The following is a 16,573-nucleotide window of genomic DNA, read 5'->3' as shown; positions in this document are numbered from 1 at the left end:
ACTTTCTATCAGTTCCAATTAACGGAAGTCCACATCATCTACGTTTATATCACGACACGTCCTAAAAATTAAAAAAAAAAAAAAAAAAAAATTCTATGCCACCACAGACCAGCCTTGATGGTGGCAAGGCCAAAATAGGCCACCCCCATATAACCCCTTTTTTTTTTTTCTTTTCTTTTTTTTTTAGGTTTAATTTTTGTTTTTTGTTTTAAAAAAAAAATTTAGGACACGCGTCACGATATAAATGTAGATGACGTGGACTTCCATTAATTGGTACTGACGAAAACTAACAGAGATAGTGATTTCGTCTTTTCCCATATGTGAGGTATCATATTTGTCATATTTTAAAACTTAGGAAAAAAATAAAATCATTAAAACCGAGGTACCAAACAAGTTATTAACCCTAAATATTATTTTCCAATGATTTTATGTGTCTTACATCTTATAATGGGATCATAATTCCTTACAATTGGACTGTACTACATTGCATGTAAGCAATTTCACATAGAATAAGTTGGGAAGTTCACCTGTTCAGGCTTAAAACAAATGGTTCTCACAGAATCTTCCTCTCATGCAATTTGGGCGTACAATTGTAGAGAATTGTGTAGCGCCCACTCCATTTCACTCCAATACCAGTATTTTATATTTAGACCAGGTGGCCCAACATGGCCTTTTCTTTTCTCCATCTCTGTGTGTGTGTCTGTGCAAAGGCCCAACATTATGTTTTAGTGGGAAGGGATTACTCAAAACCAGGAACATAGAAAATGAGAAGGGCTGCTTATTCAGGTTCTGTTCAATGGGCCTGCATGCGTGGCCCATCCCATGGCTCGTGTAATGGGCCCTTTCAGTAGACAATTGATCCTCTGTTGCTCAAACTCTCACTACACAATCCAAACATGAAGCCTTTGCTGGAATACATAGCATCAATATATGCTTGATTAGTATAATCTGTCTTAGATTTTCATTGATTTTATGGTGTGGTTGGGTCAAGCTATGGCTCAGTCGGACTTGAGGGAGCGCCTTCAGTTCCCACTGTTTAAGTCCCTCTTATGCGGCTCATAGTAAATAAATACTACTATAGTCACGCTCAGGTAAAATAGCTACAATTAGTTTCTTCGGCTTACCTTTTTACTAAAAAAAAATGATGCTCGGCACAATCATTGCATCTCTCACGTAATCAATTATATCACAAGTAGTTAAATGTGCAACGTCTTGAGATGTGTGGATCACTATTGAATTTATGTGCAAGTCTCAATCGAGGGAACAAATAATGCAAGTTCATTATCAACTTGTCACTTTTAAAAAAGGGCAACACATCAATTGATGAATCATTTTTTGGGATGATGCATCATACCGTTTGTTGTTATTTGATAAATCGTATGCCCATGCATGCACTTAATCACAAAATCTCATTTTCCCAAAAAATCAACAAAAAGTATGTAAACATAGAGCGTGCAACATATTGACAACGCTGTAAATGACGGAGCACGTTTTAAACCTTAAAAAAAAAAAAAAAAACACAAAACATTATGCTTGTTTGCTATCCATAATTTTTTGTTGTTAATTAGAAAAAAAAAAAAAAAAAAAAGTTTTTAAATAGTTAATAAGGTAAAGACCGTAAAGTTTACTTAACTTCCTTAAACTACCATCCCAATGATAATCTACCCTCAAACTATTAATTACGACAATTTACTATCCAAACTATCAAAACAATGACAATGTATCCCCCAATACTAGCAAAATGACGAAATTACCCCTATAGAATTTTTAATAAGACAAAAATACCCTAAAAATTTTGAAAAAAAAAAATTAAAATTAAAATTTAGTATTTTTATTTTTATAAAGGTAATTTCATCATCATCATTTTTTTATAAAAAAAAAAAAAAAATTGAGGGTACATTGTCATTGTTTTGATAATTTGGAGGGTAAATTGTTGTAATTGATTACGACAATTTACCCCCCAAACTATCAAAACAATGATAATGTACCCCCTAATACGAGCAAAATAACGAAATTACCCCTATTGAGTTTTCAATTAGGGTAAATGGATTTTACCCTAGTTAATATCTACAATTGCATATGAAATTGCAAAGAGAAATGCTATAATGTAATAAAATGATCATTTTTGGCCCATAAATTGTTAGGTGGCAAAAGATCACAGGCCCCATCTATAATTGTTGTGACCCTACCCATTGATAAGCCTATGACCTTTTACCGCCTAGGACTTTTATGGGCCAACAATGATTATTTTATTGCACTATAACATATCTCTATTGCAAAATATTAATTTGTTGAAATTGTAACGTAGAGCTTTTACAGTTTACTCCAATTACAAACATATCCGAAACTCTTTATTTATTAATAAAATTTGAAGGTTAAATAGCTCAAAGAGCTTACGATCAAATTCCACCTCCATCAAATTTAGAAAGGTTACATGATTATCACATTTCCATTTTCTTTTTCCTAAATGTTGCCCCTTAGTTACACCATAACAGTATCCTCCCTAATTTTAATTAGGGTTAATAAATTTTGACACAACTTGCAAACTTAACAGAAAATTAAAGAGTTAGAGCTGACCGACATGACTTGAACCTGACACACGAGATGATTGCAAGTAATTTTTGACATGAATTGCAAATCTGACACAAACTTAATACAAAATTATAAGGTTATGATCGAGGGGTTTGACCAACTTAATTAAAAGGTTTGAGTTATGATTCATCGATATTATCTTATACACATACTTCCATAAGACCGAATTTGACATGTGAATACCAATGGTAACCCCTAATTAGGTTTATTTTTTCATATTTTTCCTATTAAAAAAAATAAAAATTCTTCCATCTTGTTGAAGGTGTATCGTGTACGGTCATCCGGTCAGACCAAGTCCACCTCACCAATGAGAGAAGACTTTCCATTCTTGAAGCTCTCTCTTGCTCCAATAGAAGAAAAAGAACAGAGGCAAGGCAACCCGTATTACGTCGACACGTGGAGGAACAGCGGGACAGGCTGGACAGCCGCCGGCCGCCTACTATTCCTAGTTCTAACTTCTAAGTTCACATTGCGGTTTCCGAAGTCCAAGGTTTGACCAAGGAGCTTGTCGGTTTCAGTAATAAAGAATTCAAGTAAAAAATTAAAAAAAAAAAAAAAAAAAACCCTCTCAGACTGAAAACCCAAACACCACTCCAATGGGTCTTCTTCTTCTTCTTCCTCTTCTTTTTCTTCTTCGTTGTCAAACAAAAGCCCTAGAAGTCACCCCTCGAGACGAGCACAACCTCCACCGTGCGATCAGGGAGCGATGGCTCTCGGCGGCCCCCGCCTGAACCCCCATTTCACGGCGGAGAAGGCTGTGGCGGCGATCGGCCTCGGATATGATCTCTGCTACGATCTCAGGCTCTCTTCCTGCAAGTCTGGGCCTTCTGGGTCGAGGCTGATCGAGCTGGACCAGACCCAGACTCGGGACCTCGTGGTTCCCGGCGGCGTGGTCGTCCCGCACGTGCCCACCTCCATCAAGTGCGACAAAGGCGAGCGCACCAGGTTTCGCTCCGATGTCGTTTCGTTTCATCAGGTACTTTTTTTTTTCTATTTTTTTTTTTTTTGATAAATACTTATTCTTAAGACTCAAGAAGAAGAAGCTGAGAACTTATTTTGGTGTTGGGAAATGTTATAATTATGCCTAAAATAAGAAGGATATAGTAATTCTAGTACTCAATGAACATTCATCTTGCCTAAAGTCTTGGAACCATGCTTGTTTATTGTTAAAAGTAACAAATAAAGGCAGCATTGGCTTTCTTATTGCTATGATAATAGTGATTAAAGATTAAAGTTGTTAATATTATGTTGGGAAAGTTCAATGATTAGATGGTGTATATATATTATTATTTATTTTCTGAGCAGATGGCGTATATATGTATTAGAGAAACAGAGTTGTGATACCATATTACAGAAACAGAGCCGTGGAAACAGAAAGGAAAGCAAGCAGAGAAAAATGGAAAGAAAAATGAATCTGAATATTCATTCTTGTTATCTAATACAAGCGATGGTTCATATTTATAAAAGTACAGAAAGAATAACAGAAACTAATAAATACAGACACTGGTTCAATTAATAAAAAACTAATTCGTCCAGATCAAGATCATCTTGCTCCAGCTGATACATCGACTAACATGCCCCAACTCATCTTGCTGACTTGATAAAATAATCTGCTGATAATATATGTGTTAATCTACGCCAGATGTCGGAGCTAGTTAATCAGGAAATGGCATTATCGGGCAAAATTCCATCGGGGCCATTCAATTCAATGTTCGACTTCAAGGGGTGCTGGCAGAAGGACGCAGCTGCAACAAAGAGTCTTGCATTTGATGGTTGGTTCATAAGTCTGTATAACATCGAATTAGACAGGTCCCAGATAACGCTGTCCAAGCATGTCAAACAAGAAGTGCCTTCTTCATGGGATCCCGCTGCCCTTGCTGAGTAAGACTTAAAAAAAAATGTAGATATGTAGTTGAATGCCTTTCAGCATTTTTGGTGAATAAGCAAGGCATCCACAAAACTGATATCAGTGACTCACATGCAATTTGTTAATGCTAAGAAAGTAGTGTATTAAACAAAAAAAAAAAGAGTCAAAGATAAGTTTACACGAGCTCAAAGAATAATGGCCTATGCCATAATGGTTTTTAACATAATGTTCCAGTTGAAATTAAGGTTTTAATTGTAATTTTTTGCTAGATTATTATTTTAATTGTTAATGTTTGATAACACGATTTTCCAGGTTCATTGAAAAATATGGTACTCATGTTGTTGTTGGGGTAAAGATGGGAGGTAAGGATGTAATTCACATAAAGCAGTTAGAAAATTCAAATCTGCAGCCCACTGAAGTGCAGAAATTGTTAAAGGAATGTGCTGACAAGAGATTTTCTGAAGATGTGAATGGAAGTTTCATATCGAACCCTGCTGAAATATCAGGAAAACTGAAGGTACATAAGATCTTAATGTCAACATTATTATGATTGTCATGTGATAACATCATTTCTGTTGTTAAAGTGATTGTAAGATGCAATACAATGGTGAGTAATAAAAAAGAAGGAAGAGAACATGGCCCAATGATTGGACGTGGTAATGTTTGGCTGCTATGGGAAGTCCAAAAAACATTTTGTAAAATCTAATTCCTTCAAGTTTTTAGCTTCAGGGTGATGTTTCTACTTTTTAGCTTATCCCTGATTCATGAGAAAATGTCATCAACGTAAAAAAAGAAAAAGGAAGCCTCTAGAAAAAAAAGCCCAAAATAACATTTTCAAAAACATTTTGATGCTTGACTATCAACTTTGTCATTTAGTTATTGAGTCAAGATAAAACATAGTTTTTGTTTTGTCATCACTTTCTCAAATAATTGCCAGGAAATTGGTTTTTCTCTCCCCCCTCTTTTGAGTTAAAAATGTGACTTGATGGGTCAAATGGGTCTAACATTATTTTTCCTCCGAGTTAAATCACCTATTTCAGACTTTACAGTAATTATGGGCTTCCGTTATATTCAGAATTTTTTACCATGAAAGAGGAAGTTGTGGAAAACAACGAGGAGAGTCCTTGTTCTACTTTAATATTTCTATTTGTTCTTCAGGAAGAACACTCTATGCCCTGGGATCTTCGTAACGGTTTTGGTGCCTCAGTAAGGCCACCTGATATCACTTACTCAAAGAATGAGGTGAGCATTCTGATATCTGTTATGGCAGTTGTTGCTTAAAATGCATCCAATGGGAAACTGGCTACATTAAAAATCTTATCTATATGCAGGATATAATGCACATCTGTGTCCGAAGAGGAGGTGTTGATCTCAGCCAAAGTCATAATCAATGGCTTTCAACCATATCGCAGTCTCCTAATGTCGTATCGATGTCCTTTGTTCCTATGACTTCACTCTTGACTGGTGTCAAAGGAAGTGGATTTCTAAGTCATGCTGTGAATTTGTACCTTAGATGTGAGTATGCTTATCTGTCACTTTGAGCTTCAGCATAATCCAATCAAGCATTCACTGAAGCACAAAATGTGATTTTGATTATGTTATAAGTCAACGAGGTTTAATGTCTCATTAATTAATGGAATATTATTGAAGGTCCTATATAATAACACTGACACAACTACGTTGTACACAAGGGAGGTGACCCCTAATCCTTGATTTTGCTGGCATATTTGTGTGAGCAGATACTTCCCAGCCAGATAGGCCTTAAACTTTGCTCATGCATTGCTCCCTGCTTGGTTCGCCTTGTAATTCTGTCTTTGGTTTCATTTCTTAATCCTGTTGGTGCCTATCATCCAACTTGATGTCAGATATGATTGGCATTTACTGTTGCAGATATTATGGAAACTCTTACACATAAGTTTAGCTTAGTAATTCTTCTGTGACTGATTATTGGGTGTAGCCTGTGCATGAATCTGCAAGTCTTATATCTGAGAAATATTGTATATGTAATTACCATTTTCATTTGAATCACTGTGGCCTGTTACTCTCAATTAGTACTTGTATGATTGTATTGCTCTCTGATGGTTGATAATTCATGCAGATAAACCACCAATAGAGGAACTCCATCACTTTCTAGAATTTCAATTGCCTCGACAATGGGCTCCAATGTATGGTGATCTGCCTCTTGGTCTTAGGCACAGAAAACAAGCATCCCCATCACTTCAGTTCACTTTCATGGGTCCCAGGCTTTATGTTAACACCATGCAGGTAATTTCTTCTGTTGCAGCTTATAAAAATAGTGATATCATCATACTAAAAATCTCAATTTTACCAGTGATATCCCCCAACGATTTTGGTAAAAAAAAAAAAAAGTGATGGATGCCCATTGTTAAAGCTTGTCAAAACTTTTAAAATAGACCCCCTAAAACTTTTAATAAAGATATTAATAGAAAAAGCTCCAAAACACTATTTATGAGGATTTTTTGTGAGTTGAGAGAAATTTTTTATCTGAATATATACAGCTTAGAGAATTGACTTTTTTTTTTTTTTTTTTTTTCTGAATATGAATAATAAATTTTTGTTTGTTATTGTGTGCATTTAGTTGAATTTTGTACACTTGTTAATTAAAAAATTGCTCAAATTTGTGTGCTCGTGAATTTTGTAAAAATGTCTCTTTTCATTAAGATCGAGCCTGTTTCCAATTTATTTTCCTTCTGTACTTGTTAATTGAATTGAACATTTCTATATATATACTTATGATTGATATTACATTACAAGATTAGACATAAATCAATTGTTAGAAAAAAAATATATTTTCTTAAATCTTGTGCCAGAATTATATCTGTCTCCCTCTAAATAAACATCCTGGCTTTGTTCCTAATGATGGAGCACTTGGGATGTGGAGACAGTAACAATCGTTTCTGTGAGTTGATAAGCTTGACTATATACTTGACAAACCCATCTGAACTACAAAGGTCTGTGTTTGTGCCGCCAGGATAAACACTTTTAGGTTCATTACTTTTGATGCATTAGGGTTTGAGATAGCTAAGGTCTGGGCATAAATTTAATTTAAAAAGAAAAAGCCACTTAAAATATGAAATCACACAGAATATTGTACTATCTTCATAACCATTCAGGAAGCAGGTCATTTTAACCATTACTGAAAAAATTTATGGATATATTTTCCAGTACTCAAGCATTTTGTCACAGTTTCACTGAATTCCTGGTTTATAATTTAAAATTTTCAGGTTGACTCTGGAAATCGGCCAGTGACAGGGGTCCGGTTATACTTGGAAGGCAAGAAATGTGACCATCTTGCAATTCATCTTCAGCATCTCTCAACTCTTCCCAAGATCCTCCAACTCTCAGATGATCACAGTTATGAGCCCACAGAGGAGCCGATCGAACGAGGCTACTTTGAACCTGTTAAGTGGAACATATTCTCACATGTCTGCACTGCCCCAATACAGTACATCTCTCACATTGATGACTCTGCTTCTATTGTGACAAAGGCCTGGTTTGAAGTCAAGGGTATTGGAATGAAGAAAGTTTTGTTCCTGAGGCTTGGATACTCCATGGTGGCATCTGCAAGGATACGTAGATCAGCATGGGATGGAACCACAAGTTCATCTCGAAAGTCAGGATTCATCTCAATGATGATTAGCACAAGATTTAGTGCAGGACTGAATCCACCTGATAAGCCAGCCAAGGTGGATATGAATTCAGCAGTTTATACCGGTGGACCGCCTTTACCGACAAGGGCTCCGAAAATGTCAAGCTTTGTAAATACAAAGGAAATGGTGAGGGGCCCAGAGGACCCGCCTGGATATTGGGTGGTCACCGGAGCCAAGCTGTGTGTAGAGGGTGGCAGAATCTCAATCAAAGTGAAATACTCACTGTTGACCATAATGTCAGAGGAGTCAATAATGTTGATGTGAGAAAACCGAACAGGGAACAAAAGCAATTTTTTCCCTTGTTTGTAGATGTGTCATGTACATTTTGTATTTAAAATCGGCTTCAATATTATTATTTGGCGCAAAGCCGTATAAGAGATATTTCACTTCATAAACAATTGAGTTAACGAAAAATCCCAATGGCATGGAGAATTGATAGGGCCGATACATCGAATACCCACATTGTAAATTTTTGTAGTTTGGACATGACATTGAAAAAAACGTGATAATTCAGGAGGATAAGTAAAGTTTTTTCATCATCCGTAGAAGAAGAAAGCTCATACATTGTTGAATAATCATGTCCAAAGCTCATACATTGTTGAATAATCATGTCCAGGAAATACATGTTCAAAAAATATCTTCCCAGGGAAACAATCATTTTCAAGTTGCCTCACACAAGCAGAAATCTATTCAGAATGCGTTAGGGATTAACAATAGAACTTGTAAGTCATTCTTCATATGTTCATTCTGGGTATATTCAAAACCACAATTCTTTGCCCCGAAAATGGTAGGAGTACATGATCTAAAGCCCATAACTTTTATTAATAAAATTACATGTGAAGAATGAAATATTACATTAATAGATACCAAGGAATGCAAAGATTCTTTTGGGGGTTAGTTGGGATAAAACCATAAGTCAATAGATACCAAGGAATGCAAAGATTCTTTTGTGGGTTAGTTGGGATAAAACCATAAATCAATAGATACCAAGAAATACAAAAATTCTTTTGGGGGTTGGGAAAAAACCATAGGTTCATGATAGGCCTCCAATATTCCTCTATATGTCAGAGAAAGAATGCGAAGTAGACACACAGGGTGCATACTTGGTTGCAAAGAAGGGCAGTACTTCTTCACAGAAATCACCAATAGTCTCCACATGAACACCAACCATCTTTAAAGTGGTGGAATCGATTGATGTCTCTCACGATAATCTCCCTCGAGACAATTTTACAGATGAACTTGAATGCAGTATGGCAGTCCACACAGATCCGAAGATTCTTCTTCACCCTAATGGGAGATCCTGGTGGAGTAGCAATCAAACCAAAAGCCACTGCAAGTTTTTCACTGTGATGGAGGAGAAGCTGCTTCTTTTCACTTTGTTCCAGATCATGGAGGTCAATCTCTACCATGGGAACATAGCCAGCTTTATTCATTAAGTCAGCCAGGTCATCAAGCTTGGCATATATTTCCTTGCTTCTATAATGGCTTCTATCTCCTACTATAAAGGTGTATACTTTGTCTTTCACCTCAATCCAGCTCATTCCAGGTTCCTTCTTCACCATGCTATCTCTCATAAGCCTTCTCACGCTTGCAACATTTTCCCACATGCCAGCTGATGCATAAATGTTTGCAAGAAGAACGTGGGTACCAGATTTCTCTGGTTCAAGAGTTAAGAGCATCTCAGCGGCTTGTCGGCCAAGATGAACGTTTTTATGGATTCTTGCAGCACCAAGAAGTGCACCCCAAACTGAAGCATTAGCTTGAAATGGCATTGTATTTACAAGTTCCATTGCCTCATTTAATTTCCCAGCACGGCCAAGGAGATCAATCATACAAGCATAATGCTCTTGCATAGGTTCTATACCGAACAAATCTTCCATTGAATCAAAATATCTTCTGGCTTCAGTTACCAAGCCTGCATGATTGCATGCATAAAGGACGCTAACTAAAGTTATATGATTTGGGGGAACACCATCTTTAAGCATCTGGTTAAACAATTGGAGGGCCTGTTTCCCATGCCCATGTTGCGCAAGTCCTCCAATCATTGCAGACCACGATACTATTCCTCTCTCAGGTATCTCAGAGAATGCACAACCGGCATCATCTATGCTTCCACATTTTGCGTACATGTTCACTAGAGAATTCCCGGCAAATACATCAGACATGAACCCGAACTTCAGAATTTGAACATGTATCTGTTTCCCCTGTTCATATGCTGATAAATTTGCACAAGCATTCAGAAGGGAACTGCAAACAAATGGATCCGGTTTGATTCCCCTATCTTGCAGTTGCAAATAGAGCTTTAGAGCTTCCTCTCCTTGACCATGTTGAGCATAAGCAGTGATCATGGATGTGAAAGCCACCACATCTTCAATTGGGCATTCTTCAAAAATTCTTGCTGCGTTGTCTACACAGCTACATTTTCCATATGTATCAAGAATGCTGTTTATGACGTAAATGTCAGAATGAAAACCTGATTTCACAGAAATTCCATGAACTTGTCTAGAAACATTGATAGCCTGCAAACTAGCTGCAGATTTCAGGACTGTGAATAAAGTCGTCTGGTTGAATCCTAGTCCTTCCTTGTACATCTCAGCGAAAAAGGATACGGCTTCCATGTCTTCCCCGTTCTGTGAATGTCCTGAGATAACAGCATTACATGCAATCAAGTCCTTCTTTGGCATCAAATTAAAAACCATCCTTGCTTCATCCATCATATTACACTTTGAGTACACATCTATCAGTCCTACATCCACAAACAAATCTGATTCTAAATCCATCTTTATCAATTTAGAGTGCAACTGTCTACCCAATTCCTTGAGCCCCATTCCGGCACAAGCTTTAAGAACACTTGATAAAGTAAACATATTTGGACATATTTTTGACCTTTTCATTTGCTCAAACAAGTTTAAAGCCCATTCATGGGACTCACAAAGAACACAGCCAGCAATAACAGCATTCCAGGAAACAATATCAGGTTGTGCAATTTCGTCAAAAACAGTAATTGCATCTTCCATATCTCCTGCTTTGGCATACATGTCAACAAGCGTATTTGCTGAGAATAGATCAGTATCATATCCAAGCTTTATCAAATACCCATGAATTTTCCTTCCTTGACCACCATCCCCCAAACCCGAGCAAGCTTTCAGAATACTAGACAAACTAAACTCATTGGGTCTTATTCCATTCAAAACCATTTCCTGAAACAAACCCAGGGCTTCTCCACTGAAATCACTCTGAACATAACAAGAAAACAACGCATTCCACGAAACAACATTCCTTTCCGGAATCACATCAAACAGTCTCCTTGAATCCCCAAACTCCCAACATTTTGCATACATAACAACCAAAGTATTTGCAACAAACACATCAGACTCAAACCCCGTTACCACCGCAATCCCATGAACCTGCTTACCTAGCTCCAAATCCTTCATTATTGAACATGCCTTGAGAACACTCGGAAACGTAAACTCATTGCACTTAACACCCAACAAGTGCATCTCATGAAACGCCAAAACGGCTTCTTTACCAAGCCCATTTTGTGCATACCCAGATATCAAAGCAGACCAAGAAACCAAATCCGGTTCAGTACTTTCCTCAACCAGTTTCCGGGCATACCCAAAACGCCGACACTTCGAATACAGATTAATCAAATGGTTCCTAACATTCGGGTCCTCAGATAATCCGAATCTCACTATGTGGGCATGGACTTCCATGCCTGAACTTACAGACTTGGAAGCAGTGCATTCTGAGAGGAGATTAGAGTAGGATATAGATGTAGGTGCGAAGCTGCCCTTTTGGATTGAGCTTAAACTAGCGGTGGTTTGTGGGTCTCCGCTAAATTTAGCGGAGGTTTGGATAGATTTAGCGGGGAAGAGAAAATGGGTTGGGACAATAAAGGGTTCAAATAGTAGGTATAGCCGTTGAAGAAGAGGTTTTTGGAGGGAAAGGAGGCCCCAAAGCTTCATGTTCCATTTGATCATCTAGTATCTCAGCGATTTCTACAGAGTTTCGCTAGGATGATCATAACCGTCCAAACTCCAGGAAGCTTTAGCGTAGTTTGAAGAGTATGTTTGCGCGCTGAGCTGAACTCTTTGAATCTGCCTGGTTCTCCGTGGTACTTGTCCAGTCGTTCATGACAATTAACCTACTAATTAGTGTTCTCTATGACCTTTTATTTATTTTAAAATTTTGTATTATTATTATTATTATTATTTGGGAGATGTCTATTGGATATGGGAGTAAATTGCACTATATAGAACGATAATACCTTTATTTCGCATATGCATTGAAAATGGCGAATTCTAGTATTCGTTTGCCTATTCAGGGTAGACAGAATTCACCCATAACCATACACAGGTGGATTTTTTTTCTCTCTCTTAGTTTGTTTTAATTGACAGTGACATTTGCTTTGCATTTTGCGCTCATTTTTTTACCCCAAACACCATTTTGGGATTTACGTATGTATCTAATTCAAAAATTGGATTAAATCCATCAAAAAAAGTTCATAAAAGGCTTTGAAAAATAAAATAAAATAAAATGTGCCCATATAAATAAGTCTATAGTTTAAAAAATTTAAAAAAAATAAAAAAATTGTTTTTTCACTCATTTCCTAGATGAAACAGCTTCGTTTTGAGATTAAATCCCGAAACCGCGTTGTTTTATAAGACAACCATATATATATATATATATATATATATATAGGCGAATATGCTATACTAAAAAGGTTTTTTGATCAACTTTTAAACCATGAAAGCACAGAGTGTTGAATACAGATCAATGAAGTTATACCTATTCTTTACATGTAATTATGCACCTTACATAATTTAGATTTTAAACTATTCAATAGATTATATATCTTTTATATGTTAGATGACTCCGTAAAAGTTATAAATTCTGTCTTCCTTTTTTTTTTTTTTTTTTTTTTTTTCTTTTAAATCAAAAAATGAAGATTATTTGAGGGTTATATGTGTAATATTGTACACCATACAATTATACATATACAAAGTCTGAAATTTGTCTCCCATCATACTTTATATAATTAATTTAATGGTTTACCTTTATACATTAAATGTTTAATAAACATAAAAAGAATGCTGACCCAGCAGTTTTAATACAAAATTACTTCCAACCAGAATTCCAACCAATTGGATAGGTACGTAATTTATTTGTCCAACTTAAGTCCAATTTTTACTTCTTTTTTTTGAATTTAAAAAATAAATAGCAAATAAAAAAAAATGTGTGAAGAAATAATATCTTTTTTTTTTTATCATTCTTTTATTTGGTATTTTTTTTAAAAAGAAAATTATATTTTTCTGAAGAAAAATATCTTTCACACATTTTTTTTATTTGCTATTTAATTTTTTTTTTTAAATAAAAAAATAAAGCAAAAGTCAAATTTAAGTTTAGACAAATAAATTGAGACTCTATCATTTTCCTTCCAAAAATGATCTAAAAACGTCAATTCCAAAAACAGTGTTGATTCAGATTCTTTGAATGATTGTGCTTCAAGAAAGTAAAAGCTTAGCTACCCTTCACGTGGTGAACCTACCATATCATAGAAGCCCCCTACGACTCCAATCAAAATCTCTCTCTCTCTCTTACTATTTTAAGTTAATCCAACAACTAAAAAAAAAAACTCAGTTTATTCGTTTTGTATGGTATACCTACCAATTCATTGTTGACAATGGGTTATGCATATTTTCCCATCCCATTAAGCTAATGAGGGGTTAATGGGCGTTATCATATCAATTTAGTGAAATGAAATTGTAGTATGTAGTATTACTTAAAAAAATAAAAAATAAAAAAAAAATCAAAGATTGATTGACATGCTACATCAACAGGATTAGATAGTGATAAAAATAAAAGTGTAGTTTCTAACATTACCTTTTTTTTCTTTTTTCTTTTTCTATTAAAAATGCGTGAAATAGCAATTAGAGTGGCTACTTCTCTTGAACATAACTATGGTAGCACCTATTTATTGAGAGTCACACATGAGATCAGGTGCAGAACCCTCCCTTGGCTTGGGGGGCTGACCCCCCAAGCCATAGGGTTGCCCCAATTTTTTATTTATTTTTTTAATTTTGCCCCCTTAAAACTAAACATTCTACTTCTGCCCCTGCATTAGACGTCTAGATGATAGAAACTGCATGTGCTCCTTCAAGTTTGATTAAGCCATAGTCTAACCCATCCCCAACAGAACATCAGTAGGACCCAATATAACTAATACTAATTAGGTTTAAATATTCTCATTGCGGAGGTCGAACTCTCACTCTAGTAATTGCTCAACCAATTTTCTTAAGGTCACTGAATCACAAACTTCACTCGTTAGACTGATCCAAGTGATCAAGTGGGAAGTCACCAACTGTGGGCAAGCCAAGGCCAGTGGGTGAGGTAGGTAGGTCTCACCACCACTTAAAAATCATCAAACATTTTGAGAATTGATACAACAACATTGATAGAGGAAGTAATTATTTAACTACTTCTTTATATATAGCATTATTCAAGTGGGAGAATTTGAAACAAACATTGAAGGATTCTACAATTTACAAAATGGTTTAGCTCTCTATATGTAGTAAGTTTCAACAAAAGCCTAACTCCCATTTATTTGAAGCTTTATTGCCCCTTATGCACCAAAGCTTGCCAAATGTATTCAATCATAATAATTAAATACAAAGCCTCACGGCAGGTGCAAGCCAATTCCCATCTCAGAAGAACTTCCTCTTTGGTTAGGTAATTATGATTCTCCATACTTCATCAAAACTTTGGCGTGAAGAATTGTTTATCATATCATATGGCTTCAATATTGTTCATTCCCATTTTGCTCTACCATCCAACAAATCCCAAGAAACTGAAACAAAACCCAACAAAAAATAAAACCCACATGTTAAGTATATGCATTAATGTAACTTTTAAAAACAAGTCAACATTAATTATCTTATTGAATAATACTATTTAGTAGACTGTCATTCAATTTGATAATATCAGTGAAATTCAACCATTTAACTATTGAATCGGTACTTATTAAAAAAAATAAAAAAATAAAACTCTAAGGGTATAATGCATAATACAGTAATACATCAATGATTGTAGAATCAAAAAACAAATTATAAATATGAACCACCTTTCTTGTCATTTTTGTACGGTTGGCATAGAATAGTTGATTAATTGGTACCTTTACTTTTCTGCTAATAATTTGTTCCACTACCTTCCAAATTCTAATGGCCTTTTCACCACTACGTAGTGTATGGCATTTTCAACGAGGAAGAACAAATGCATTGCATCTTCCAAACACACACACAAAAAAAAAAAAACAAAACAAAACAAAACATTGCATCTTCGATTCTTCAAGATTATCATATTGGAAGACTAGCCATTTCTCAAACAAATTAAGATACAGCACCTAAAATTATGTTACTTTTACCTTGGAATTAATAGAAATGATCAGACCAAAAATAAAAAATAAAAATACAAGTTTATACAAAAAACATCGGAAATATTCCGTTAATCATTGAAAAAAATTATGATCTTAACTCGAATATTAATAGGAAATTTAAAAAAAAAAAAAAAAAAAAAAAAAAAAAAAAAAATTAAGGAAAGTTATTGACTTTCCGATCCGAAGCCAACACAGTCAGCACAGTTCATGGAGCTGCAGGAAAGAAAAAGTTTTCCCGAGAAAAAGTTGGGGATACTTTCCTTGTAAAAGGAAAAGATGAGAGAGCTCAATATATATATATGTACCTGAGGGATCGAATGGCCATGTGTTGGGAGAGAAGGTGAAAGAAGAAATGGGCTCCGTGGAGGAACACCACGATTCCGGTACACCCGAGCACAAATAACTCCACCATCATCTCCTTCTTAATATTGTTGTGACAGCCAAACACGGCCTTAAACCACCACCCGCAGAGGAATCTAGAGGCAAAGAACGCGTCAACCTAGAAACAGCAAGTCTTATATAAATGTCGGATCCGACAAGGAGCTTAATATTCTTGTTATTGAATAGTTCGTTCAGTGACGTCATCGTCCATATCCTATATCGTATCCATCTAGAATGTGATGGGTTTCACCGTGCGCTCGCTTTGACTTTTCAACCTTTTTATCATCCGAGGATGATGTTTTTATGTTATTGGCTGTGAGACTCTGTGAGTCACTCACGTAAACTAGGCTTGAGCTTAGTTTAGGAAAAAAAAAATGCAAATCACTTCGATCACCTGGTGTTTCACTATTTTGCAAATAATTTTTTAGGATTTAAAAAAAAAAAAAAATGTTAGATGTTCTTCTAGTGTATTTTTGTTGTCTTTTTAACTATAATGTGACTTTTAAAATTACCGTTGAATTTGAGATTATCATTATTGACTTTTAATCTATTGGTGATTTTAAAAGTCATATCACAGTTGGAAGGACATCAGAAGAACATTAGAAGAATAACTAGTATTTTTTTTAA

General features: G+C 35.6%; 2 protein-coding genes and 1 long non-coding RNA gene across 3 annotated transcripts; 1 reads left to right on the top strand and 2 right to left on the bottom strand.

Moving 5' to 3' along the window:
• The first annotated feature begins 3,138 nt into the window (after positions 1–3,138).
• LOC132172090 (MACPF domain-containing protein NSL1) lies at positions 3,139–8,511 on the top strand. The gene is made up of 7 exons (XM_059583529.1): positions 3,139–3,568; positions 4,235–4,473; positions 4,772–4,976; positions 5,618–5,701; positions 5,791–5,974; positions 6,558–6,724; positions 7,705–8,511. Exons 1-7 carry the CDS (start codon positions 3,299–3,301, stop codon positions 8,392–8,394), a joined length of 1,839 nt encoding a protein of 612 aa, XP_059439512.1. The 5' UTR covers positions 3,139–3,298; the 3' UTR covers positions 8,395–8,511.
• A 405-nt stretch (positions 8,512–8,916) lies between these two features.
• On the bottom strand, positions 8,917–12,220 carry LOC132172866 (pentatricopeptide repeat-containing protein At5g04780, mitochondrial-like). The gene has a single exon (XM_059584432.1). The coding sequence runs from the start codon at positions 12,111–12,113 to the stop codon at positions 9,270–9,272; it is 2,844 nt and encodes a 947-aa protein (XP_059440415.1). The 5' UTR covers positions 12,114–12,220; the 3' UTR covers positions 8,917–9,269.
• Positions 12,221–14,584: 2,364 nt separating this feature from the next.
• On the bottom strand, positions 14,585–16,083 carry LOC132172867 (uncharacterized). Its single transcript, XR_009439208.1, has 2 exons — positions 15,871–16,083; positions 14,585–14,980 (listed from the first exon to the last, which is right to left on the bottom strand). It is a non-coding gene; the product is annotated as an uncharacterized LOC132172867 (long non-coding RNA).
• Positions 16,084–16,573: the final 490 nt, after the last annotated feature.

This window comes from Corylus avellana, chromosome ca2, assembly GCF_901000735.1.
Source record: "Corylus avellana chromosome ca2, CavTom2PMs-1.0".
In the NCBI taxonomy this organism is placed as follows: domain Eukaryota; kingdom Viridiplantae; phylum Streptophyta; class Magnoliopsida; order Fagales; family Betulaceae; genus Corylus; species Corylus avellana.
The sequence above is the reverse complement of the archived record's forward strand: the minus strand, read 5'-3'. Positions and strand labels throughout refer to the sequence as shown.

Bases quoted from the DNA above. Each gene is read 5' to 3' on its own strand.
- LOC132172090 (XM_059583529.1), top strand. From the start codon at position 3,299: ATGGCTCTCGGCGGCCCCCGCCTGAACCCCCATTTCACGGCGGAGAAG. The intron at 4,977-5,617 runs GTACATAAGATC...TTTGTTCTTCAG, and splicing joins AAATATCAGGAAAACTGAAG to GAAGAACACTCTATGCCCTG. The intron at 6,725-7,704 runs GTAATTTCTTCT...TAAAATTTTCAG, and splicing joins TTTATGTTAACACCATGCAG to GTTGACTCTGGAAATCGGCC.
- LOC132172866 (XM_059584432.1), bottom strand. From the start codon at position 12,113: ATGATCAAATGGAACATGAAGCTTTGGGGCCTCCTTTCCCTCCAAAAA.